At 36.1% G+C, this 25,545-nt stretch overlaps 1 protein-coding gene across 7 annotated transcripts in view; it reads right to left on the reverse strand.

Moving 5' to 3' along the window:
- Positions 1-25,545, reverse strand: part of ROBO1 (roundabout guidance receptor 1) — a 321,795-nt gene that overhangs the window by 266,286 nt on the left and 29,964 nt on the right. For all 7 annotated transcript variants that reach the window (XM_040582909.1, XM_040582915.1, XM_040582914.1 and 4 more), the window contains exon 2: positions 8,042-8,368. In XM_040582909.1, the coding sequence (XP_040438843.1) occupies positions 8,042-8,368 (327 nt within the window). The remainder of the gene's footprint in view (positions 1-8,041; positions 8,369-25,545) is intronic.

Below are 25,545 nucleotides of genomic sequence, written 5' to 3' on the forward strand. Positions count from 1 at the left end.
ATCATATTAAACCTAAAAACAAATACCCTAACACTGAGAGGTGGTCAACAGAAGTTGAGGGTTGGTGGTTTTTTCCTGATCTGATGAGGTATGATGGTAAAACATTGCTAATGAAAAACGTCATTAAAATCTTTTTAACCCAGCTTTTAATGAAAAAAATCCTTAAAGTTTTTTTTCAGTAAGAAATGTGAAAATATAGTAAATGAGATAGCTGCTGGAAGCACAGAAAATGTAACAGCATTAGCCAATACGTACCACTGTTGAGCATAGTTGCATATATAGATCTGTGGATCATGACAGCAAATAAACAGAACTGTTCTTCTGAGGTTTGCCCAGTGCTAAAATCATATGGCTTGGTAGGATAATATACTGCCAGCAATATATTAAATTCCTTTCTTCAATGAGGAAAAAAACCTAAATGTTTTGTTAAAAAAGACTTTTTTTTCTCTGAGACCACAGATGCCTCAAATGTTGGAGATTCTGATACATACCCAAGGTTATATTCATTATCACGCAACTGAAGAAGGTAGTAACCTGTTTGCCTGATTCCTCTACCACACCAGTGATTGCACATAAAGTATAATTTAAAACACAGAACATTTATAAAAATTAATTGGTTTGAATTTTGACAGTATTGCATAACATGAAGCTAATGGTACAAACAACAACTCAAGGAGAACTTATATCGCCTAAAATTCATGCAAAATGACAAGGAATTTTGCAGTTAATCAAACAGCTCATATTCTGTATAACACAATAAAGTCGTCACTGATCCTTAGATTATGGAGAAACCTTTCCTTCATCTGTCAAAGGAATTTCAGAACAGGGGACATTCCATTTTATCAATAATAATTAACAAGGCTACCGATGAAATTATCCCCTCCTGAGAATGGTTAACTCTGTTTCTTGTAATTCAAATATCTTGAAGTGTTTTTAACTGTAAGACACCTACACTGACTGTACGTCATTTTTATTCCTTTTCTATAATTTCAAAACTGAACAAAGCATTTTTATAACTAGAACAGTCACCTAATATGTACTGAAGACCATGTTACAACTATGACAAAGCTACACATGAAAGAATCATGCCAAATTCCCTGGTCTTAAATATACTACTTCTCTACAAAAAATCGTAATGACATAGCAAGGGGTGAGAGAAAAGAAATTTTGTACTAATTCAGTACAAAACATGAGATTTCAGATCTTGATTTCATCAAATAAAATGATCTTAAAATAATTCAGCCACTTTCTCTGAAACTTGACACAGGGTCTGTGTCAATTGGTTGCATGAAGGCAACTTCTGTTCATAAAGAGCATGAACGTAAGAAACTCAACATATTGCCTCCACGTGTCAGGACAGTCCAATTTGAAGACAATCTAAAATTATGGCTTATTTCCACCCAGTAGAGATCACCCTAGCAATTTCTGTTCTCATTTGGAATCCTTTGAAATTATTATATTTTTTTTTTCTAATTACACCATGCTATGAGTTCAACTGAAATTCTTCATATGTGTCAATATTTCATTTTTAAACCCTGCTATAGGACTTTCATAGAAGGCTGTCAGGACAGCCATGGAAGGCTCATGGAAGAGCATTTTTTCTAAACCTGAAATAGGAATATAATAGCTATAACAACATGATTAAACCTGAGTACAGTAGGAACAATGATTTTTAAGCATTTCCATTTGCTGCACTGCTGGATTTCTGTGCAGCTTCACTTCTCTATCTGCTTTCATGTTTGGCTGATTCATGTTATAATTTAAAGAAGGTCTACAAAGCAGAAATATTTACATCAAATATGAACATAAACCCTCCTTATTTTGTTATAGAGGTTTAATGGGACAAAAATTCCTTATTTCACTCTACTTTTACCCTTTTTATAGGTAAAAGTAAACACAACTGGATAAGCATTCTGTAAAATATGGAAGGTTTGTTAAGCATCTGCTGTTCTCATTAGGTTCACCTCAATATGTGACAACATCATTTTCATCTAATGAAAAAAAAAAATAGAAAGGAAAAAAGTACAAGTTTCGCTTCCCAAACTTTCAAGGATGCAATATTACTATGCTTCAGAGAGAAAAAGCATGTGCATGGAAACACACACACACACTAGCATCTAGAAATACAACGGCATATTTCAAAGACTTTTTTAATTTTTTAGTTTCTCCGCATGTTCTCGTTCATTCTGAAGTCTCATTGGGACAATTAGATTTCCTAGAAGTAGCATTTAGTGGGATTTCATAATAGTACTAATAAAATACTTCAGTTCTACAGTTACCAGGGAGTTGGTTACTAAAGGAAACAATATATATGAACACTAAAGATAAGGCTCTATGCATCTTCAAAATCCAGGTGCTGGACTTCCAGAATTACAATGACATTTAAACTCTCAATGAGTTGTAACAGCAGAAGAAATTAATATAAGCAAACTTGTAAAGTAGCTAAAATAATTGTTCTTGCCTTCCTCAAACACAGTTAACTACATTATAAAACCAGCACATCTGCATGCAACTTTGACCTCACTGCAAATAAATTTCTTCTAAATGATGTTACATTTTTGGTAAAATATGCTTCAGAGGCAGTTTATAGTAATCCAGGCTTAGTATACCACTGCGACAAGCACTGAAAGAGTCAGGTTCAAGGTAAACCTGCCATTGACAAATAGTAGGTTTTAAGAGGCATTAGCAACAGCACTATTATTAAAACCTTCTATGCCTCAAGCAACTGTTGTTAATGCCATTGCTTGTGGTAAGGAATGGCATAGTTTCAGTAATTTTTTTTATATATACATAGCAACTTAATGAGATTCATCTTTGTTATATATTTTTAAGTATTTGCATTAAGTCACTTGTTTATCAGTAAGACATTAACAGCTCAAGTAACAGGATCTGCAGATTTGTTCATTGATTTCAGCTTGGTTTGAAACATTGATGCTGTACAATGGCAGGCAGTAGGGCAAGTTTACTCATGTAGCCTAAAACCACACAGGCCAAATGTGATGAAAGCAATACACACGAAAAATGCAACTTTCATTGTGAGAAGGGTACTATTGTTTTAAAACCACTAAGCAGACAGAGCTGTTAACTTCTCTTTTGTATCAATCCTTTGCTATGCAAGGGGTTACGTTTCTTTTTAAAATCACAGCATAGCAAGTCTGTAACTGGGATGTTCCTGGGATCTGATGTAGAAAGTATTTGGAGTATTATCGATCATAAATTGAAAACAAATGCATGCAAACTTCTATACACAGCAGTTACTTAGCATAAAATATCCTGTTATTGAGGTTAGAGGTAACATACATGTGTACATACTTTACAAATACTTTTGCAAAAGCATTGCTCTTCAGAAGCAAATCCGTATCATCAGTGGGAAATAGGAATGCTATGTCAATTTTTACCCTAGAACTTTCACGGCAAAAGTGAAATAAATGTCTCTCAGAGAAAAGCAATTTGAAATAAAGACTCACAAAGCCACTGACAAGAAAACAACTTCATTCATATTTGATTTTTCTTAACATCCCTAAAAACATTAGAGTGGAGAAATAAAATGAATATACCACTGCAGCCATTGTTGCCACTCTTGACACGGGTAGGTGTCTACATAATGCTATGTAACAGACACCTGTGAGAACCAGAGATCAGTTTTTCCTCAAAAGGAGGAACTGGAGGAAAGCAAAAGAAAAAAATTAAACCCTGAATCAGACTTACCACACACCCCAATAACTGAATCTGGTCTTAAACAGGTGCACTGTTCACCAGACAGTCCAGAGAGATTCAGGCATATGAAGCAGCTGCAGCCGCTTTCCAGTCTGCTAATGGGTAACTTTCCAGTTTTCCAAAACTGCTTTTATTTCTCTACCGTGAAAATTGACTTTTGTTTCCCAAGGGTTTATGTGATAAAAGTCCCCAGCCCTTACTCTGAGGATCAAGCATGGTTTCATTTTGTGCTCCCACCCGTAAAAGCTGACATTTATAGAGAGAATTACTCAGTTTCGTTTTGACAGGGGTATGTCCTTTTTCATGTTCCTTAGCGTCTTTCACCACTGGAGAACATGTGACTGGTAGGCAGTAATCCATAACCAGTTACATTCCTCAAATCCAAAATATGGAGCTAATTTACGTAGGACTCCAGTGATCAAAAGGCTGAGTTCAGGAATTCAAGAAGAGTAAGGTAAATGTACTTGTAGCAGCCCAAGTCTGAAGAGTGACTGCAGCCTGTTACCCGAGTATCCCATTGCACACCCTTTCTAGGCCACCCTACTGAAACTGTTCTACTACAAATTAAGTTTGAACGCATACAGTGACTCCCCATTTCAGAAATTTTGTGGGAATAATTTTTCATATGCAAATGAAGTCAGTCAACTACCAAAACCAAAATCCCCCAATTAAACAGGAGTTACATCTCTTACTTAACTTACTCTGAATTCTGCTTTCTGCTGAGTTCCTATTTAGGCAGATTCTTATTCTTCCCCTTTATGAAAATCTTATAGATCTAAATTACATAGAAAATGTCACATAATACTCAGTTACAAAGCTACTTTGCACAGGGCTGTGTATCTTAGAATAGTTTTACTAGTCTCACAAGTGTCTGAGATTTAATTATTGAAATATCAAGTGGCTACCCATTTGATTTGGGAAAGTTACAGTCCTGCAACATAATCAAACACAATAAAGTCAGTGGGGGTTCAAGCACTTGTTTCATAGATTTAAGAACAGCACTGCTCTTCACCAGCCAAAAGGACCATCTTGTTTTTAAGGCTATTTTGGCGACAAGGATGGGGCACGGTTTCAAAGAAATAACAACAGAAACTGCAAGAAATACAGCTACAAACGGTGTGTATAGATATACATATATAAAATAACATTATGAACAAGATATAACAAATCCCCAACACTATAAGCAGACACATAGGATCTACAAACATTTTGGAAGGGCCATAAGTTGCAGAGATTGCATAACAGACTGACTGAATTCAGTTTCCTGATAATAAATGGTATTTAGATCACGTTCAATGGTATAATTTGAGGACTAACACTATCATGACCGAGATACATATCAGTGGAAGAAAATGAAGCATCCTTTAGATTAAATGACATGCACACCTCAGTCAAGTCACCAAAGAAAGGTTGATGAATAGAAAGGGACAAAGAAGAGGGAAAATATGATTTTAATCTCTCCCCCATTGCGGCAATCACATTTAAAGCTATTTTTAAACTTCTTAAAATACACAGGTATTTAAGAAGATAAACCAACTTCTAACATAGTGCACTTCTGAAATTTTTATAGTCTGGAAATCCTTCCACATTTCCTTCTTTTAAACTGCAAAACGTATGCATAGTATACTTACGGCAGATGTCCACCTTATTACACAGGCAACAAACTCTCCTTGTGGACTATTTAAAACATTAGTATTGGAACTGCTTAAAAAAAATTTGATATGCACAAAGGAGCAACAGGAAAAAAAATATTTTTAGTATTAACCTGAATCTGAAGTCAAATCTACACATCCATTGAACAGTGAAAGAACATCATCCAATTAAAGCCATTACTGTATGAGTTGGTAGAAGAAAATGTGATAAACTCCCCATCACAAAAACTGATGCGGACAGAAGCTGCTTCTTCCAGCAAAAGCTGGAAAAAAGTACAGTGCCAAACATGCTTCTGTGCCTTATGTTTCATGGAAGCTTTTTGGTTAAAATTACAGTATCAAAGCATATAACCAAATGAGTACTCTAAATGGTCATCCGTATTTTGCAAGTGGAAACTAAATAAAGACAATTTTACCCTATAAACATACAAAAATTAAACTATAACATAAGGATTTCGAAACCAGTAGTTGCATATGACTGTATACAAAATATAAATGCTGCGGTGCTCAGAACAGGCGTACTGAGAAGCTAATCAAAACAGTTTACTGATTTGCAGCAATCCACTGTGAATGTAACTGCAGTTTATAATGACAACAGCATTACAGCTATAATACATAACTTTTAAATTTGATGAATATTTATTCCAACAGCCTTCAACTCTTTCAGTGTTCCTTACCTCTTCTGTACTATTTAAAGTGGTTTTGTGCTTTTGCACTGTCACATCACTACTTTTTATATTAAAATCCTAACTTCTTCTGTTAAAACTCTTTGTCTATAATCTCCTGGTGTACAGTTAAAACTGTATACAGTTACAAATTTTATGTCTAAATATAGATTGGAGGGAGGGCAGAGCTTCCCTTCAGCATTGTTGATAGGTATTTTTCCTGACACTAGCCTTCAATATGAGGGTAATTTTGAGCTGGATTAACAATTTAATGCTATACTATTGTTAGGTGGTGTGCATTTGAATCCCTTTAAAAAAATACTAATTTTGTTTTATTATTATTATAGTCTTGAGTGTTGGCAGATGGTCTTAGAAAACAATTGTAGCAATATCAATATTTTGCATTCAGACCCTGTCAGTTAGGCTCTCTATTGTAACCACATGAAGATGACTTCAGGCAGGAGTGACAAACACATTTAGCAACTATCACCACTTGAACTGATGCACACCACAGTGTACCAACCACTGAAATTTTCTCACGTTTCTGGGTTCTGATGAGAAATTGTGGAAGACACAAAACCACATGTATTTCAAATATTACTTCAAGGTACGTCGCAAACCAAAAGAATGTGAAATAAGCACACTGTCCACACTGCTTTGCTGCATGGACAGAACATTAAAACTCATTGGAAGAGTCAGTGAGTAGTGCTATGAAGTAAACAACAGCAATCAGATAAAAATCAAAATCTCTTGAGCATTAACACCCCCCTCAAAATTACACCTGTAAGATACTGAAGATAACATTTGTGAGTAACCAATCAACAGATGCTTTAAACAGGTTATACGTTTACTGGATAAGCATACTTCCAGCTAGCCAGACACTGATTTCTTTCATCACTGGAAGTGGCAACAAGGAAACTGCATGGTAATAGATGTTACTCATGTGTATTTACCATATTACATGTGATGCTCAAGATCCTTCTGGTACGAGCATTATGAATGACCTTGGGTCTGCCTGTGAATGTGAGTGAGACCAGGCAAAGGGCTCAAGTAAACGCACAAATATAAAGTCTATTTCCTTTACCTTCTGTGAGAGTTACGAAAATCTAGCCCTTCTTCTATAGTTATACAGGAGCATTTAACTTCTCTAAAAGTTAGGAGCCTTGTCAGAGCTATTTGACAACATGAATCATTTAGACAGGGATCAGTGTTTTCAGAGAATGACTCACCCAGTTCTGTGCTAGCTCTTCAACATGACACCAGACTGATGGCTAGAGATTACAGAAGAAGCCTATAAAAGCAACTTAAAATAGACACCTAACTTTTGAATCCAAGTTTTCCTCTCATACTTCATACCCCAAAACTGATATTTTTTGACCTATACTTGGCCCTCCATATGAAACATTAAAACACTTTCATGTACACTCTCTCTTCCTGTAGAATTTAAAGGGTATACAGGAAGAGATAAGCAGTACAAACTAACGTGAACGTACTTGACTGCTTCTTCCGTTGCCCAAATACTTAGAACTAGAGACATAATTTGTAGGTCATTTCTTTTGGAGAGAAAAAGAAAAGAACAAAAAAATTTCTAAATCTGCCAATTTTTGTTTCTAACGTTTTATTGGTGCAACAACAATTGCAAACATACCCTGGCCCTCCTGCCTCCATATGGCATTTTGCATGGTTATCTGGAGAGGAAAAACATCTATAAACTGAAATTTAATATACAAAATCTGAAAAACATTAAGTAATCATAATTGCATGGAAGCACAAAAGTAGTGAGAAAGCACAAAAATGTCTGAATTTCTGTAGTGATACGATACCTTTCCTGACTGTTTTTCTTTTTTCCTCTCTCTGTATTAATAATATTTGAGCATATCATTCCTTCATTGGTTTTAAGTCAATGCCTCAGAGGCAGCTCACAATTTTTTTTATCTTCAAATAACATCAAAGCAAGCGGCTGTTACCGAAGAGTGAAGAAAAAAGAAAAGAAAAAAAAGCACTTACTTGCCACCTCCAGCGATGCATTATGACTTACAGCTTCCCCAAGGTAATTCCTTGCCACACAGACATAGACCCCTTCATCTGGCCTACTCTTGCGCCCGTGGACTATGCGTAAGAAAAATAAAGATCCACTGGGCAGCAGCATGCGGTGGGAGCGTGGATCATCCTTGTCCGTTTCTACTCTTTCTCCCCCCTTGTACCACTCAATGGTGGGGGTTGGCCTTCCTTCTGCTTTACAGTTTAAAGTTGCTGGTTCTCCTTTGGAAACAATTAGATCAGAAGGGTGTTCAACAATTCGAGGTGGGAAATCTTCTTGACGAAGACGGGAACCTGCAAGATAAAAAAAACAGCAGTTTTCTTATGAGATCACTGCCAGGTATAGTCACTGTGTTTTGCAGTACAACTATCTAACCATTACCTCGTAGTACAGGATTTAATAAGAGCAGCTATTGACATAATCTTAAAGTAAAAAAAAAAAACCCAAACAAAAAAAACCCAAAAAACCCCCACGCAAACATTCAACCTTAATGCACTTCTTTGATTGTAAGGCTCTCCCAAGTGAATACATTCAAAAGCATTTTTCGACAGGCAACCTATGTTAGTGAACTTAACTGCCATGTTCCTAAACATGTATTTGTTTATTTATTCATGTGTGTAAGTTTATACACACATCCATATGTATATGTAGATTATGAAATACTAGTTCTACAGATACTCTATAAACATCAGACCATCTCTACCAGCAAAACTGGTACTGCTCTAATTCATAGCACAAAGTCATAGTCAACCTCATTTAACCTCTTGGAAAGTCCATTAATTCATGCAATGTCTGCAGAGTAAGACTAACAACACCAGCACACACAAAGTTGCTTTATTTTACTTGTACGAGGTAAAAATGCATGGAATCTAGAATACTGATACAACATGAGACAACAGTATCAGGGATAAAAGAAAAGTTACAAGTCAACAAAATACTCTTCTAAAAAAGAATTTAATTTCAAACTCATTCAAACTGCAAGCTGATAACTGGCATAAAAAAACACCTGCAACTGTCCGCATAGATACATACCAGAAGAATGTGGCAGCCAACCGGGTGCCAAGAATTCCAAATTAAGAATAAGCAGCTACCAAAACTTTGAGGGTTTTAAATTGCTGACTCAATTTAAAACTATTTTCCTTATTTCTCTCTTTCTTGATATACAACTTTGCCATGGATAAAATTAGTCTCTTGGGTCACTAATTGCTGATTATTAAAAGTTCAGATGCCAAGATTCTTTAACATTATAATGTGGGCTTTGAACACCTGTGAATCAGCAGAAAGAAATACAAGACCTATTTACTGCAGGTTAATAGACCATAAATTTGTAGGGCAAAAGGGAAGGAGACAAGGAGAGCAGAGTCCCAGAGAGCTCTGCTTTCAATATATACTATGTGTGTGCATACCATAAATATGTCTTTTATATATAAATAACAATATTCTATAATGTAGAATTTTCCTGTAAAGTTTATTTCACACATTTCCCTTCCAGATAATCAATGCAAATTATGTTACATTAATCAGCTAGCACTAGTCACGCATTTCCCAATCTCTGGTAGTATGGCTTGGCTACACTGAAATATGTATGCATTCTGTATGCAGTAAAAGAATACACTTGTACATGACCGTTACTGATCATTAACTAAAAAATAATTCCAAAAGCAATAAACCTACTCTTTAGTCCTTTGAGGAAAGATAATATATGTAGTACCTACTTTGCCAATTTTTGTTCGGATATTCACAATACTGCAAGATCTCATAGTACCTAAAGCAAACAAGTAATTATATTTTACACTTACTTTTACCTGCAACAACTGCCTGAGACATGAAAAGTAAAGTATGGGTAGACAGAACGCAAGTCAGGAAGCTCCCAAACCCTTTTGGGGGCTACACATCCCTGTGCAGCCCAGCCCTGTATGCCACTAACACAAGACTGAGCTGCACCTCCTAGAGGTAACAAACAGGTCAGACCCAGTGAGAGGAGAGGTAAAAGTACAAGAAAAGAAAATTGTGCCAACCAGCACAGGTCTTTTGCAGCCTCTAACGGACTTCTGTTTTCCCTGAGAGCACATCTCAGTCCTTGCAAACTGTGTTTGTGCCTACTCATCCTGAACTTTTACAGACCTTTTGTGAAAAGCCCCTCATGTAACAATGCTGCCCTCATAAATGGGGTGACCAATTTTAGAACTCTCTTTCCAAGGTAAAAATGCCTATACAGGGATAATTTGGTTTTGGGTTTTTTTTGTTTGTTTTTTTTTTTTTTTTTGTTTTACAATTCTACTCACTTATGTACGTCATAAGGAGAGGCACAGAAACAATGAATTAGAGCACTAAAAACCAGCTGTTATAAGTCACTCTGAAAATATAAAAAGACAAATTCGATGTGAAATGTTTAAAGATAGTTAAGAAAAATTTGTTTAAAACTCAAAGTTTGCACATATACTAGTACATATCACATTTTATTTTCACAGATAATGCTAGCTAGCCAGCACACAATATAGTACAAGCCTCCCATTGTTTCTGGCCTGGCCCAGACCACAAATAAATGAAGTACCATTTTCGCATACACTGTATGCACGCTTCCCATACTGACATTAAAGTGACTGTACACTGCACTTCAAGTACTGTATGGAATTAAAGTTTAAAGAATGACCTCTGAACTTTCTTGAAAACTTAGACTCAAAACTGACAGGGGAAAAAAGGTCCTCAGGAAACTCCAGAAATGCTCATATACTCTTTAAATTTCCTTACTGGGTAAAATTAGAGGAGTTAAAATGAAAGAAATGTACTTTTTTTTTTTATCATAGCATTTTATTAAGTAACACTTCTCTAGGAAATTTCATAAAACTGCTTAAAACAGAAAGCGACCAAAGTTGCATGAGTAGTAAGCATTAACCACGGATGTAGTGACAACTGCCTGAGGGGTATAATGGCCTTGAAAAACAAGCTGTAATCTTTCTACATATCTACTTTTTTTTCTTTTTCTTTCTTTTCTTTTTAGAATATTTCTTTCCTTTTAGCCTAGCTATTCAAGCTGCATTTACATTTTATTGAGAAGAAGCAGCTTCAATTATCAACATAAATCTTATAGTGGGCACCAATCCTGTAATTTTCCTGTCAAAAATCCTTCCGAACGGGATATTTGGTGTTTTTTTTTAAAAAAAGAAAAAGAAGCAGAACACCTATTACATGCTGGATCTGCCATTAAATGTACAGCAGAGCTACTTTTTCTTTCCCCCAAGATGACAGCACTGGGTTATAGAAACTAACCAACTTGTGTTCTCTGCTTTTATTATAAGTCAAGTTCTTCATATAAAGTCAACTGTATACCACCAATTAAAGTATGCCATACTAACAATGTCATGCTGCTACTTAAAAGAACAATTATATGAAATCATGTTTCCAGTTTCTTGGACTGTGCCACAACTATTTTTACAAGAACTTGAACACTGGAATGAAAAGATGTGACAGACCAGCATTAGATGAATGCTAAACTCATAGCGGCAAGATTTGCCTTTATTCCCACCTTAAATCTTGCTGTTCGTAGTATATATAAACCTAATTATTGAAAAATAGTTGGGAATGTCTTTCAATGGGAAAGCTGATGATATCAGTACAAAACAGTGTGATGTTCTCCTTTAGCAGGACAAAAAATCCAACTTATGTGCTACTGGAACAAAGTGCCTCAAACTCAAACTACTGCAGCCCAAGACAGCTAAAAATCAAGATTGTATCTACAGTTGATCTAAATTTCAGCTCAGGTACATACGGAAAACCTGAATTCCCAAGCTCTATATATCTAAATAGTAATTTATCCTATGTCTTATAAAAATGATACATGACAGACCATGTCTTTGGCCAAGGGCCAAAAAGCCAGTACACTCTTGGCCCCATTTCTTTTCCATTTCAGATGTATAGCATTTCACACTGATTTTCAGAGCACCACATCTCTGTTCTTTTCTTTTATTGAAATGCTTTACGTCATAACATAAGATTGGAGTAACTGGCCTAATTGCTATAAAAGTTATTAGTAAAATGCTAACAAACAAGACCACTGGTTTAAAACCAGCATTAGGTGATTCTCTCAAACAATTATACTTCACCAGAACATATGAGTGTTCCCAATTCCCTGGTGTTTCCACTACACATAAACTTAACCTCTTTCAGAAACTTTTCAGAAAGCGGGTGGAATTTTATTATGGTTTTATTTACATTGACTGGAAAAATATACCGTAACTCTCTTGCTCTAGTGGTGAGAAACCTTTTTCTAATCCTCAGGTTAAACATATCCCTGAGTAATAAATATCTCATTCTTCCTGTGCTTGAGTTGCCCTTTAATTCAGAACTCTCCATGGCTTCTTGGGATTTTATCCCTTTGACATGCAGGTTGCCATCTTTTCCTTCTTTACCATCCTCTTGGATTTTTTGATCTTGTTGCTGTTAGAAGCCAGCAAACTAATCTCATCTGGTTTTCCCCTCATAAGATTCACTCACCTTTTCCCTGTCTTAAATTCTAGATTGAGGCAAAGCAGACTTCGAATGTTATTTCAAACACACAGCGCAAGGCAATGTCACATCATGTTACAGGGGAAAATCAACTACAGGCAACAAAAAGCATTTTTCTGAAAGTGGACTTTCTGCCCCAAGACATGCAGCTAACAACCTATTGGGTTTACCCGTTCTCACAGTCAATAATTTTCAAGGAAAAACAACAGAACAAGGAAAATACACAGAGATCTCAGTCCCATTTACTTTCTTTCTCTCAAGTTCAATTTTTCAATATTCTTACTCTTTGGATACTACACTTGTTCAGCCTGAATAAAACATCTTATTTTCTGAGCTTTGAAGCCTGCAAGAGCAGTGTATATTTAAATGCAACTATTCTGAGATTTTCTTTACAGGTGTTGCAGCCTTCCCTCAGTAACCAAAGACGAGAAGGAATTACCAGAGTCAATAATGCTGCACCTATTTAGATTTTCCCAAAATAGTTAACTGTAAGAAAAGAAATTTCATTTTTTATTCTACTTCACTATAAAGCACAAGAGCCAAAACTGCACCGAACTGATATTTCCGGAATACTGATTTGAGAATAGCATTGGTTGATGTGTCACTTTGGACTCAGTAAGTAGATCTTTGCACCGAGTTTTATTTACACCAGCTGTTCATCTCAAACAACTGAGTACTGAACATATAGTCTAGAAAAAAAAGGAAGTCATGTTTTTAACCTAAATCTTCCCATTACTTCGCACAGTCATAACCGTGACCATATCCATACCTACTTAAAAAGGATGTCACCTTTATTAACAAAAATGTCAGGTGGCAGATGTTACAGTCCTGCAAGTGAGCCAGTATCTGTACACAAAAGACAAAAATGAATAGTTGGAATTTAACAGTTCTGGTACATCAGCTGATTAATGGCCACCCAGGACTACAGGTTTATTGCACTGCACTTTAAGATGTGTTTAATGGTTCCAAATACCGATCTGGGAATAGGTCCAGTTCTTTCCAATAACTTGGATAACATAAAATGTAACAAGCAAGGCTCTCGGTTTGGGATCAGTAGAACCTGCAATTCTCCTACGTATTTCCAAAAAAGAGCAAAATCTCCCATGTCTTTTCCTAGGCACACAATGGAAAGCAGGTGAGCAAGATGTAACTGCAAAGACAGACACTGAACACTAACTGACGATTCCTACTAAGAAACCACTGCAGCGTTTCCTGCATGAGAAGTTAATCGTGTAAACTGAAAAAAGAAATGTCAAGGACTGCATTTGTTTCCCTCCTTTAATTGCTACTGGAGTTCCTGTTCCTAATGAAATTAAATTAATGAATGGTTGGGGTTTTTTCATTATTTCGGTTAAGAAGGGATCTTTTGGGTTAAAGCAAGTTTTATTTTAAATACAAAGTCTGGTTATAAAATATAAAAAGAAATTGTGTGGACCACGGCTTTTAAACTTCAGAGTTACAGGCACCCACAAAACATTCTTCCCCACTTAAAAAGATAACCTTAAAAGTATTTTTTGTTGCTACCACACCATGAATTACAAATACATTTCTGTCATGGCTATCACACTATCAGGAGATGTCAGAAACCAATAATTTACTGTACACTTACAGCTGGGAAAAAACCCTAGAATAATGACAGAGCCTGAAGTTTAAAGCCACGTCTGTCGGTCTCTCTGAAACAGGAGCTTAAATGGGAGCTGTACTAAAAATGCCTCAAATCCAGACTGATCATGTGCCTGGCTCTTATACTGAAAGAAGATGTAACCTGAACATTGGAAGCTATAGACATTCCATTTACATAATAATCATGTCCTGGTCAACTGAACAGAAGTTAGCTGAAGTATTATAGCAATAAGCTAAATAACGGAGAAAAAATAATAAAAACCAAACATTTATACATCACGTTACTTTAAATGGTTTGTTTCTGTTCCTTATTCTGCAGTAATTCTGGACATATATTATTAAGATTAAAAAAAAAAGCCATACATTTTTAGTCAAAAAGACTTCTGGAAAGGTGTAGAGTATCTTATAGTTATTTAAATTTTCTGCCTGGTAGAAATGAAAAAGAAAAATATTGGTAGGTAAAACAAAAAAATCTGTACAGATATTAAAACTGAGTTAATATTATACAGATGTTAACACTGAGTTTTTATTATAATACCCAAAGACACATTTCCCGGGAGCTGCTAAGAGACCAGCTCTCTGAAATAATCACTTTTAACAAAGAAGCTGAAAGTGTCAACACCAGGAGTCATGTTTTAGTTTCTTCACCTAAAATTAAAAACAACACTTAAAGATTGACTCTAAAACCATCTCTCTTGAAAAAGAGATGTTTTTTTCAAGAACAATTTTTGTTACATGAACACACACTACTGGTTTGTCCAGCAGTTAGCATAATTCCTGACCTGGTTATTCATTAAATTAGCTGGAATATAAATTTTAAATAGCAATATTTATATTAAGCTATGCAAGAGGCTGACATTTACATAAAACCTCAGGCAGTAGGTAATGTTCCCTGTTTAAGAAAGCATTCAGATGTATTTTTTCTCTCTCTTAATTCTGCTTTCTGGTAAGATATTTATCACATTCAACTTTAGCAGATACTGGAATAGTCTGAGACAGCAGTACCAGGTGCACTGACTTTTGAAACCAAACCTTACTCAGTAAAAATTACAATATATACACCAAAATGTTAAGTTGGGAATAGTATTTTCCCTTAAAGAACACAGTAATGAAATTACAGGCATGTTTTAATTAATAATGTAAAATGAACTATGACCCAGTCAGTAAACAACCACACTATATTCAAAAACAAACACAAAGGTAACAAAGCCTACTTCATTACTCATTTTGTCTTTGAAATGGCTGGAGATACCTTCCACACTGGGATGAAAATGAGAAGAAGTGCACGACAAGAATGGGAATGGTTCTGAAGGCAAGCTTATCTTTGGAGAATCGGATGTGACAACCTGGCAATGACAGACTGTTGGTGATGATCATACCGAGCTGCAAGGTGAGTGAAGCAGTGGGGTCAGGCCAGTACAGGGTAAACACAAAGACCACCATGACATTGAGAGCTGTACAGACCCTGGAATGAGTCAAGAGTGTAAAAAGATGGCTGGGGGAAAGAGGTAGCAAAGAATTAGTGAAACGCTGGAAGTATTAGGTAGAGCTGAAGTAGAGAGTGACTGGAAGACGACCAGGGAACCAGATACTTGAGCTATATTAAAGTGATAGGATTTGATGATAACTGGATAATTCTGTGGATAAGAGCTTAAAAGACATTGGAAATGATCACTGGTTAAACAGAGGAATTAGGACATGTTAGGAAGATGTGGGACAGCTCTGAGCAACCACCGTTACCCTTTTCTTCCCTGACGTATCATGTTCCCTAGAAAAGAAGGGCTCCCAGCTCTGTCCATTGTCAGTAGTTTCACTGGCACACCTGGGAAGGAAAACCAGGCACAGTAAGTGGGAAAGTGTGGGGACAGAGGCTGATGTGAGTCACACGAGAATTGCCATTTCGAGGGCTTGCTCTTCTGCTGAGCAAGGAGGGAGGGAGGGAGGATTAGGAAACAGACAGTCAGGCTCTGCCCTCCTCTCCATCTCTTAGCATTGTCCTCAATCATGTTTTATGCCAGACAAAGAATATCTCATTGGCTGTGAACCACTGATTTGCTATTTGAGACAGAAAAACAGAACTTGGGAGAAAAATGACAGTGCACCAAAAGCAAAGAGTTTTTTTAGCTGCACGGAAGAAACCAAATGCACCGTCAATGTAGTGAAGATTCCTAGGACTCAAATTCATATACATATACACATATTATATAAAGTATTATTATATTAATGACACGTTATATATTTTAATATATATTCTATGTTGATAATTCAGATGTCAGACATACTGATGCAGAAAAATGGTACTTCACCTTGAGATGTGTCTGTGGTCTGTGTAAAAGATTTCACCTGTGTGTGGTGTGATTAGAGCACACTAGGCTGTTTTACTCCAAAATTTTATCTATATGGACAAACAAATAAAACAAAACATCCACATGGATGATTATACTCATTCATAAAAAACAATACATCTAAAGATATACCTGATTTTTGGGTTGCTCTTTTTAAAAATCATTTAGTCGTGAAAACAAATTTAACGCCTTCTCTTCGTACTGTTTCAGATGGTTTACCCCATGTACCTCCAGACTTCTCAAGGCCACTTCCTACCATGCTTAGGAATGCCAGCCTCTAATACATTTGCAATTCCTGATTCAGTGTGAGACTGAATCCGATATTGATCAAATGTTCAAATCTCCCTGAGACGCTGAGAGAAGGGAAAATGGATCCTCATTTCCGCAGGGCTATCAGGAAACCAGAAAAACAGCAATTCCCGATAGGACCAAAGGCTTTCTTCTGAGTATCAGGCAACACTCCTGAATTCTGCGACAACAGAAGCCCGATATTATACCACCACAGTCAATAGCATTCCTAGGCTTATGCCTGTGCTAATTTTGGTACATTGCATACAAATGATACTGCCATTTATTCTTGTTCCCAAAATAGATTTAAAAAGAAATACCAGGATTCAAAATACCCATCCAAAATCCTACTCCCTTAGACGACTACAGATTTGTTTCAGATGCAAGGGTGAATGCAATAATAAAACTGCCCTCATGAATCCAAATATTAGGTATTAATAGGAGGGTTATGTCAGCTCAGGAATAAGTTTGAATTTAACTATTCAGTGCTCACTATTCAGAAAAAAAAATACAATGGAATAAAAAGGATCACTATTAAGCAGTTCAGTTTCCTTATCTCTGTTGTTGTTAATGTGTTAAAAATTTGTTTTAAACAAAGTGAGAGAAAGCTGTTTTAATCCGATTTGGCTTTTTGTACATCAAGTTTGGACAATTACAAAAAGGCCGGGCAGTTTCAATTATAAGTTGTTACTGGAGTAACACAATACTGTCATGTTTTAGTTGCATAAGGAAGAATGGAAATTTAAATCCAAATGGAAAACTATTTTCAATGAGTTGTTTACAATTACATAAAATGTACATATCTGTGTCAATCAAAATATTTTATAATACTTTTTCAAAAAATAAAATCAAATAATCACTTACTTAAAAGCCATCTATCCATACCCTCTTTCCAAAACATACTTCTATCCAAATATAATGCTAAGTAAATCAGTATGAAAAACATAAAAGATAACATGCTCTCAGGGGAAAGCAATAAATAATCTCTTCCTGAGAGGAAGAGAAAAAGGAACTATGATCACATTGGTTTAGATATTAAACATCTGTTGAACTTGTAAGAACTGCTAGTCACATCTGACCATACTGCTGGACACTTGTCACATCAGTGACTCAGTGAGAAATTACCGCTTGTAGCAATAAGCCAGAATCAATACAGCATTTTCAGAGAACTTAGGAAATATTTCACTTTCCCATATAAACGCAGATTAATCCCATACTCCTCAAAACATATTTCAGCTCATTTGTGTACTAAAAAGCCACGAGTTACTTGGCATAGCAATCAACACAACACTCACTACATGATAAGCAAAGATACCTTTTTACTGCTATTTTTCACCAATGTAAAGATACGTCAAAACAGTAAACAAACTTTCACCTAAAATAAAGTTCCACCTATCAATGCCATCAACATAATTTTTTCTGAACAACTGTGCAATTCCCTTTGAATGTGTTTGAATTTCCTAACCCTCAGCAGGCTAGGAAGTCCACTGGGATTGTTTTTTTTTTTGTTGCTTCAAAAGTTTCTTTGGTTCCAAACAAGGAAAATGAGAGATCCACACACCCATTTCTTTTAGAAATGTTTCTACTTGATCGTTTGCATAAAGCATAGCTTTACAACACTAACGTGGCATCCAACTGCAGATGTATGGTAATACATGCAAAAAGCCATATCCCAGGATGAGCTTAAATGTACCACAGCATGGACACAAAAGGCTATCAACACAGTGAGTTTTCTCCTCTCAGGGATGAAGAATTAATGCTGCCATTATCTGTGCTCTGATTCTCCATCCCAGAGCATGACTGCTGAAAATCTAGTGAAAAATCACGAAGAATTTCAACCAACACCTCTGCCACTCCTATATCTTCTCATCTGGATTTTAATTCTGATTGTAGTAAAAACGGTACACCTGGATTACAACCACAGTGAAGACTTCAGTATCATTCAGTGGCTACCACACAGCTTCGAAAACACAAGGCCTGGAGAAGTTCCATTAATCCAGCTTGTGTATTTACTCTTACGTAAACCGTAAGTACTCTTGATCACCTACACCTTTGCATGCAGAGCTCTCACCCTTTGAGCTCTGAATCACATTATGAGAAAAGCCCTCTGGAAGATGCCAAGAAACAAAGCCACACAGCGAATCGCTCAGCTCTATACACTCCTCTACCAATGCACACTACAAAATTTCCCCATTATTCAAATACTAAAGTAAGATCCGTACAGAAGAGTATTTTGTTAAAGTGACTGCGGTAGAAAACATGAGACTTTTACACAGTGGAGAAGCACAAAAAACAAGGAGCTCAGTGAAACTTCTCCATGTTCTCATTGCTGAGCACAGGGAGATGCTTCAGCCAACCAGGTGAATGTTACCTATACGAAGAGTGACAGAACATCAGCCCATGGTACCTGCTACGAGAGGCACTCCCACAGCCAGCAGTTTGACACTGCCAAGTGAAACATATAGGTATAGAGCTGAGAAAAGCACAAAGGACTTTCATTTTTACTTTACCATCTCTAGATAATTGCTGAACTATCCTCTCAATTGTCCCAACGTAATAGCATTCCTTCTCCGTAAAAGAAGATTGTACAGTATTTACACAGTTTCACAGATATAAATATATAAAATACAGTTAGCAACATGGCTTTTTGGTGTGTCTTGTTTTACGCTACAACACAATCTGTGAATAAAGAAAAAACCTCAAAGGAAGTAGTTTCAGGACAACTGTAAGTCTCAAAGCACTTTGTAGACACTAACTTCAGTCTTCAAGCATGAAAATTATATTTAACTTATCTCAATACAAAATTAAGCAGAAAAAGAAAAAGCATACTTTATCAAGACATTACTGGTAAAAGAAATAGCGAAAAGAAATGTTCACAGACTATTTTCCTGTGTGTGTATAGTGAATTCTTCAGGAAACCTGTGACTAATCACCTAAGTGCTCAGCAGCCTGAAATACCTTTAAACATTTAAAACAAAAGATTTTGAGATGTCCCATATAATAGGCACACTCAAGGAAGGTACTTACATAGCACTGGTTTGGGGCAAGTTATTAACTTCATCAAGAAATAGAGTACTGAACCACAATTTTAAGGATAATTGTCTGGAGTCATTTATGCTTTAAGAAAACAAAATATTTGAAATGGCCTTTTAAAGGATTAGTAACAAATCCCTAGAGGAATGCAGCCCACCTCAGTCAATTTTCAATCTTAAAAGCAAATTCTGACATATCCAGAACATTAATGAACATCATGTTTATACTTACATAGCATGCTAAATGTAAGCATTTCACAGATAAACAAAAATGCTGTTGACTCTGCTTACTGAAGCTTAGAGTAAAAATAAAAAGGTTCAAGAAGGGCAGTAGCTTGTAGTTGTTGAGGATGAGTTTTAAGGGAGCGAAGAACATTACTAACAAACAGTCTGAGAAAAAGTTAGACAAATTAATTGATCAAATTGATCAAAAGAAAAAAGTCAGGACTTTTTCATTTGTACATTTTTAATTATTTTACAGTTATTTTAATAGCTTTTTTAACAACTACCTTTTGTATTAGTATTGTAAGTGGTTCTGGTGAAGGGATGAGAGTACTGACAAAGAAACAGGGAGGTCAATATTCAGAGGTCAAAAACAGAAATAGGAACAAAAGCAGAGAGGTATGAGAAAGACACAGTGCTACATAACCACGAGGCCAAGTCACAAGTAGCAAGACACAAGGGAAGAGAAACAGATCTCAAGAGTTCTGTAGAGGTGCCCAAGAAATATAAACAAAAAAGCAATTGAACTTAAGAGGAAGGGAGCTGTATGATTTGAGAAGAATACGATGTATAATACACCACCACCACAGGCGAGCAGGCAGAGGTTTGTGTGTTTCACACAAAGGCAAATGATGACAAAGCCTCGAAATTATTAAGAATGCTGTTTGAAAACAAGGGAAAGGAATCACCATTATCATTAGTATTAATATTATTAGCCATTGATGCTGGAAGTAATAAAGTGACAGGGGAGGGTTTCAACTGCAAGGAAAAATTGGTTACACCAAAAATTAATAAGCCTTAGGGGAGTCTGTGCCTGAAAATATTAGACCTCTTTTTTGCAACTTTATCAGTAGATCTAACAAAAGATACTACCCCTCTGCAGAAGGCTTGTTTTGTAAGTTAAGATAGCTCTGTACAGAGAGAAACACTGTAGAAAAACAACAGGAAAAGCCTATAATAAAAATGGGCAGCTAGATGCAAAGAATTCCACTAAGTGTGTTCCTTCAGAAAAGGAAAGCTACTTTTCTCCAGTCTGTAAGACTCTAAGGTATGATTATATTATTAGAGTTTTCCTTCCAACAAATCAAACTGCATTTTATAAGGATGTAGAACTGCTGGGGAAAAAAGCCACATACTCAAAGAAAATAAAAATTAATCTGAAGTACAAGCATCTCATCTTCTACTACTCAGCATCAGGGTAATACTGCCTATTATGCATGGAAGCTACCTGTTCACTAAGTTTGCATGTTCCAGTCATTCATTACAAAGTGGATTAGTTTTAATTACCACCTCTATCCCCTGCCTCCCTCTCTCTCTTCTCCCATGACTACCCGATGCAGAACTTGCTCAACTGCTCCTGAGAGATGAAAGTAGGCTGGGTCCTTTACTGTCAATGTGTAACATTAATCTCACTAGAAATTCAGACTGTTCAACTAGCTACATCCACCTCTGTTGCAACACAGGTAGGCTATCAAACGTGACTTGAGAGGTAGACAGAAGGAACTACAGGTTTTGTTTTCATCCTTGCAAAGGACTATGCAAAGTTTTAAGCAGGCTTTTTTTGCAATAAGGTTTTCAAGGCTAAACTACCTTTTTGCATCATGAATGTAAGTACGGCGTAGTTTCTAAACACTAAAAGGCAATCAGCATATGGACTTTTCCGCTTTATGTAAACAGCCATTTGAAACAAAACCCCTCAACCTAAATTAAGGCTTCCTGAATAGGCTGAGAGCCTTCAGTGGGACTAATTAGACAGAACCACTAGGCCTTGAGGCTCACAGCTGCTCACCAGTACCCTATGCAAAAGCTCAGTATTAAATGCCTGGTTAGGGGTTTAAAGTGATTAACAGGTATTAGTTGTCCTTTCTCTACAGGTAGAGCCCTAATCTCTTTTTTTGTTATTATTATTTATTAATATACCACATGACCAATCAGTAGACATTATGGCACATATATCAGTTTAAAGAAATCTGAATGACAATTATCAGTCCTTGTTTTAAATTCTCACTTTAAATAAACAGGAAATTTCCCCTCAGTGTTTTGAATACAGGCAGAAGCTAAGTAGTGCTAAAAAAAAAAAAAAAATCCATTAAAAATGAATGGGTCTCTTCCTGAGAGATTGTACTGCAAATTGTCAGTCCTCTATGCGTTACACAGGAATTCTACCCTTAATTTGTTCTGTAATTTCATGATTGCTGCAAGTACTTATGAACTGGCATAACTGCAGTAGGAACACCACACTGGAATAGCTACAGGACTTTATAAGCAGAAGTGAACTGTAAGAAGTCAAGCTCCTTAGGGCAGATTCAACACCATTTGATTCTTCATAAGGACTGTAGTACTGTAGTAAACAGCTCACTTCCAAGACTGTTAGGAAGGAAACTGGGGAAAGGCTAGGAAGTCTTTATCCACATTATCTGCTTAAAACTTTCAACAGAGCACACCATCATCATTGATAAAGATTACCATCAAAAGAGCAATTGAGTTAATTCATCAACTTTAAAAATTATAATCCAATGAAAAATAAATGAAGAAACTGGTGCATAAGACTTCAAAGAAGGGAAGAAAAAGGTCTCTAAAATACTCCGGTCAAAACCCTGAGTTTTAGCATGAGGAAAAAATGAACTGGGTTTGAAGGAGAGCTCAAAGCTCTCAGCAAAATGGTGTGCCACTCAACCATATGTTCTTCTTTAAGCTTAAGAGTGATGTGATGAGAAGCTACTCAAGGTCCTCTCTGGATATAACCCCTAGGAGAAAACACTATTTCTAAAGACCAAGTGCTTGGTCTTTGCAGTTAGAATAAATAAATAAATAAAGATTTTTCTATTAGGTACATGGAACACACATACACACACACACCCCCCCGAGTGCAGGGGAAAGACAGATGAATTCAATACAAAATAATAGGTTTTGTTGTTTGTTTGTTTTGGGGTTGTTTTTTTTGTTGTGGTTTTTTTTTTGTTTGTTTGTTTGTTTTTTTACATTCTAAGCAGAAAATGTAGAATGAGCCTACTTGGTGTGAAACTGCCTAACCAAGCCAAAGTCAAACCTCTTGTTTCTTTGTGTCTTGCCACTTCAGTAATGGTAAATTAGTCATCTCCTTCCACATGGAACAAGCAGTCCACAAACTTTGGATGCTTTCCTGGTGTTTATGCCCTTTCTTTTAAAACTACACAAGAATATTTTATCAGAGAAGTAGTGAGGAAGGTGATGAGGGGGACCACTTCTATTGGCAAATAGGGAAGTCTCCACTCCAAGGGCTATGGATCAATTTTACACAAAGCAATTAAAACACCAGGTTTACAAGAAAGCAATTGCGACTTGTTCAACAAACGCAACCTGGTAGTTCTAAGACAGACGCCTACGTAAGCTGTTAGTGGGCTGAATGCCCTGAAAACCATAGGAAGAGTAGCAGGCATGAAGAAGGGCACAGAAAGTAGGGGAGGAAAGAGGGGGAATTTCGCTGGCAGCATTCAGGCTTCCCTGTGGTTGTGAAATAGATGATACGTGTTTCAGAATGGCAGTTTTAGTCACTGGTTCACTTCAAGTATCCAACTACTTTTTGGATCCCAACTAACCTGGGTGATTATTTCAAGTCCAGAAGAGAGACAAGATATTTATCCACCCATTCATGGAATCTGCTAGCACTCCAATCTACTAACACTTAGGCATAGCCCTATTTAAATACTACCATAAATAATGGAGAACTAAACCAGAAAACTGAAAATAGTATGTTAGGTGCAGAATCTAATCAAAATAGTAATAATTAAAGGGAAGGAGAAAAAAATAGATTTTTCTTTTCTCAAACGCTGGTTCCATGCTGGTTTTAGTGCTATTTAGTCAATGCTACAGCATTAAAAAGATTGAGAAGCGATTTTCAGAACATCCAGAAATCCCAAGTCCCAGCAGAAACAGCGAGATAACAAAACAGATTCACAGGGCCTAGCTGCTGAACAGTAATCATGTTTTTTAGGGTTTTTTTTTTTCCTTTTTAATATTTGTGTTTAAATATTGGTTAAAAAATAATCAAACAATATAGCTGTAATCTGTGCAAACAACTGTTCTTTACAGGTCAACCTTAAGATTTCACAACTGCTTTGTTATTTAGCTTTATTCCCTCTGCAAAGATATTTGGCATATGAAACAGGCTTCTCCAAAATAACAAGACACCACACCACTTTTAAAAAAATTAATAAGATGGTATTTGATTATAAAAAAAAGATTAATTAGGAACAATGTTACAGAAGTCTCTTCAAGACAGACTTCTATTTTAAAAGACAGAGAAATCTGAGCCAAAGCTGAAAACTTCTTAACTATAAGTCAGGATAAATAGCTTTTAAAATGAAAATAAAATCTCTGCCTTTCTCTTCTTTAAAGAGGACCATTTTTCAACTAGTTGCTGTATTAGTTCTTAATGGACTATGCAGCATTATCCATGAGACAAGTAAGTTCACTGTTTGTACTTGTAATTCTCCAGATAGTCATCTGTTAACTGGTAAAGAAATTAACAGGGGATTGAGTTAAAGCTACTGGAGCTTTCACTTTGTGTTATTTATATGAACAGAGATCAACTTTTATACAAATGCTTTACTAAAAACCTGTAAATGGAAGAAGGTCTTACTTGGAGTTAAATTGATACCATAGGATGAAATGTTGACTCAAACCACAGTTCCTAATTTACTTTGAAAAACACATCAGAGAGTGAACTGGGTTTAAATCAGGCCTAAAAAAATAATTTTACAAAATCAAAACAAAGGCTTTTTTCCACATGCAAGACCAGAGCACTCAAACTACAAAAAAAAAAAAAAGTATTTTAAGTCTTTTCTTCTAATGACAGAAGCTGAATATACTAAATAACATACTTTCAAGCTGTCATTCTGTACCCTTTATACACACTGCAGAGAGTGTTTCATGTAGCAGGCAGCCTTCTTTAAAGGTCGCAAAATGCGCTTAATATTAAAAACGCAACAGACCCTCGATATGTCTGTTCTTGCCAATTAAAGTAATTGTCATCATTGCCTGTGCCTTTGTAATCATATTAAAAGTACCCATAGACCTAGACTGAATCAATTTATGACTTTAGACAATAAAAGATTCTACGAAGCACTAAGTCCCAGTGCATTTCAATGGGATTCAAGTCTCTAAATCCTTAAAGCTGATTTATAAACTGGAAACCTTAATATAGTACTGAGAAAAGAATGTAGAATGTTTTTATTTGTTTGGGTTTTAGATCCCTTGATCATAGAACCCTACCCCTGTTAGAGTATGCCTACAAACAGGTCAAATCAAATAGGTTACTTCAGCAGGTGTTTACCAACATTCATACTGGTTTCACTAGCCAAGCTATAAGAACACAATACTGTGTGATGATGACTAGAAGCAATAAAGTCAATGATTAAACAGGAAGCTGCACACTGAGTGTGCTGCACTCAGTAAACTTTACTTAAAAAAAAA

This window comes from Falco naumanni, chromosome 2, assembly GCF_017639655.2.
Source record: "Falco naumanni isolate bFalNau1 chromosome 2, bFalNau1.pat, whole genome shotgun sequence".
Taxonomy (NCBI): domain Eukaryota; kingdom Metazoa; phylum Chordata; class Aves; order Falconiformes; family Falconidae; genus Falco; species Falco naumanni.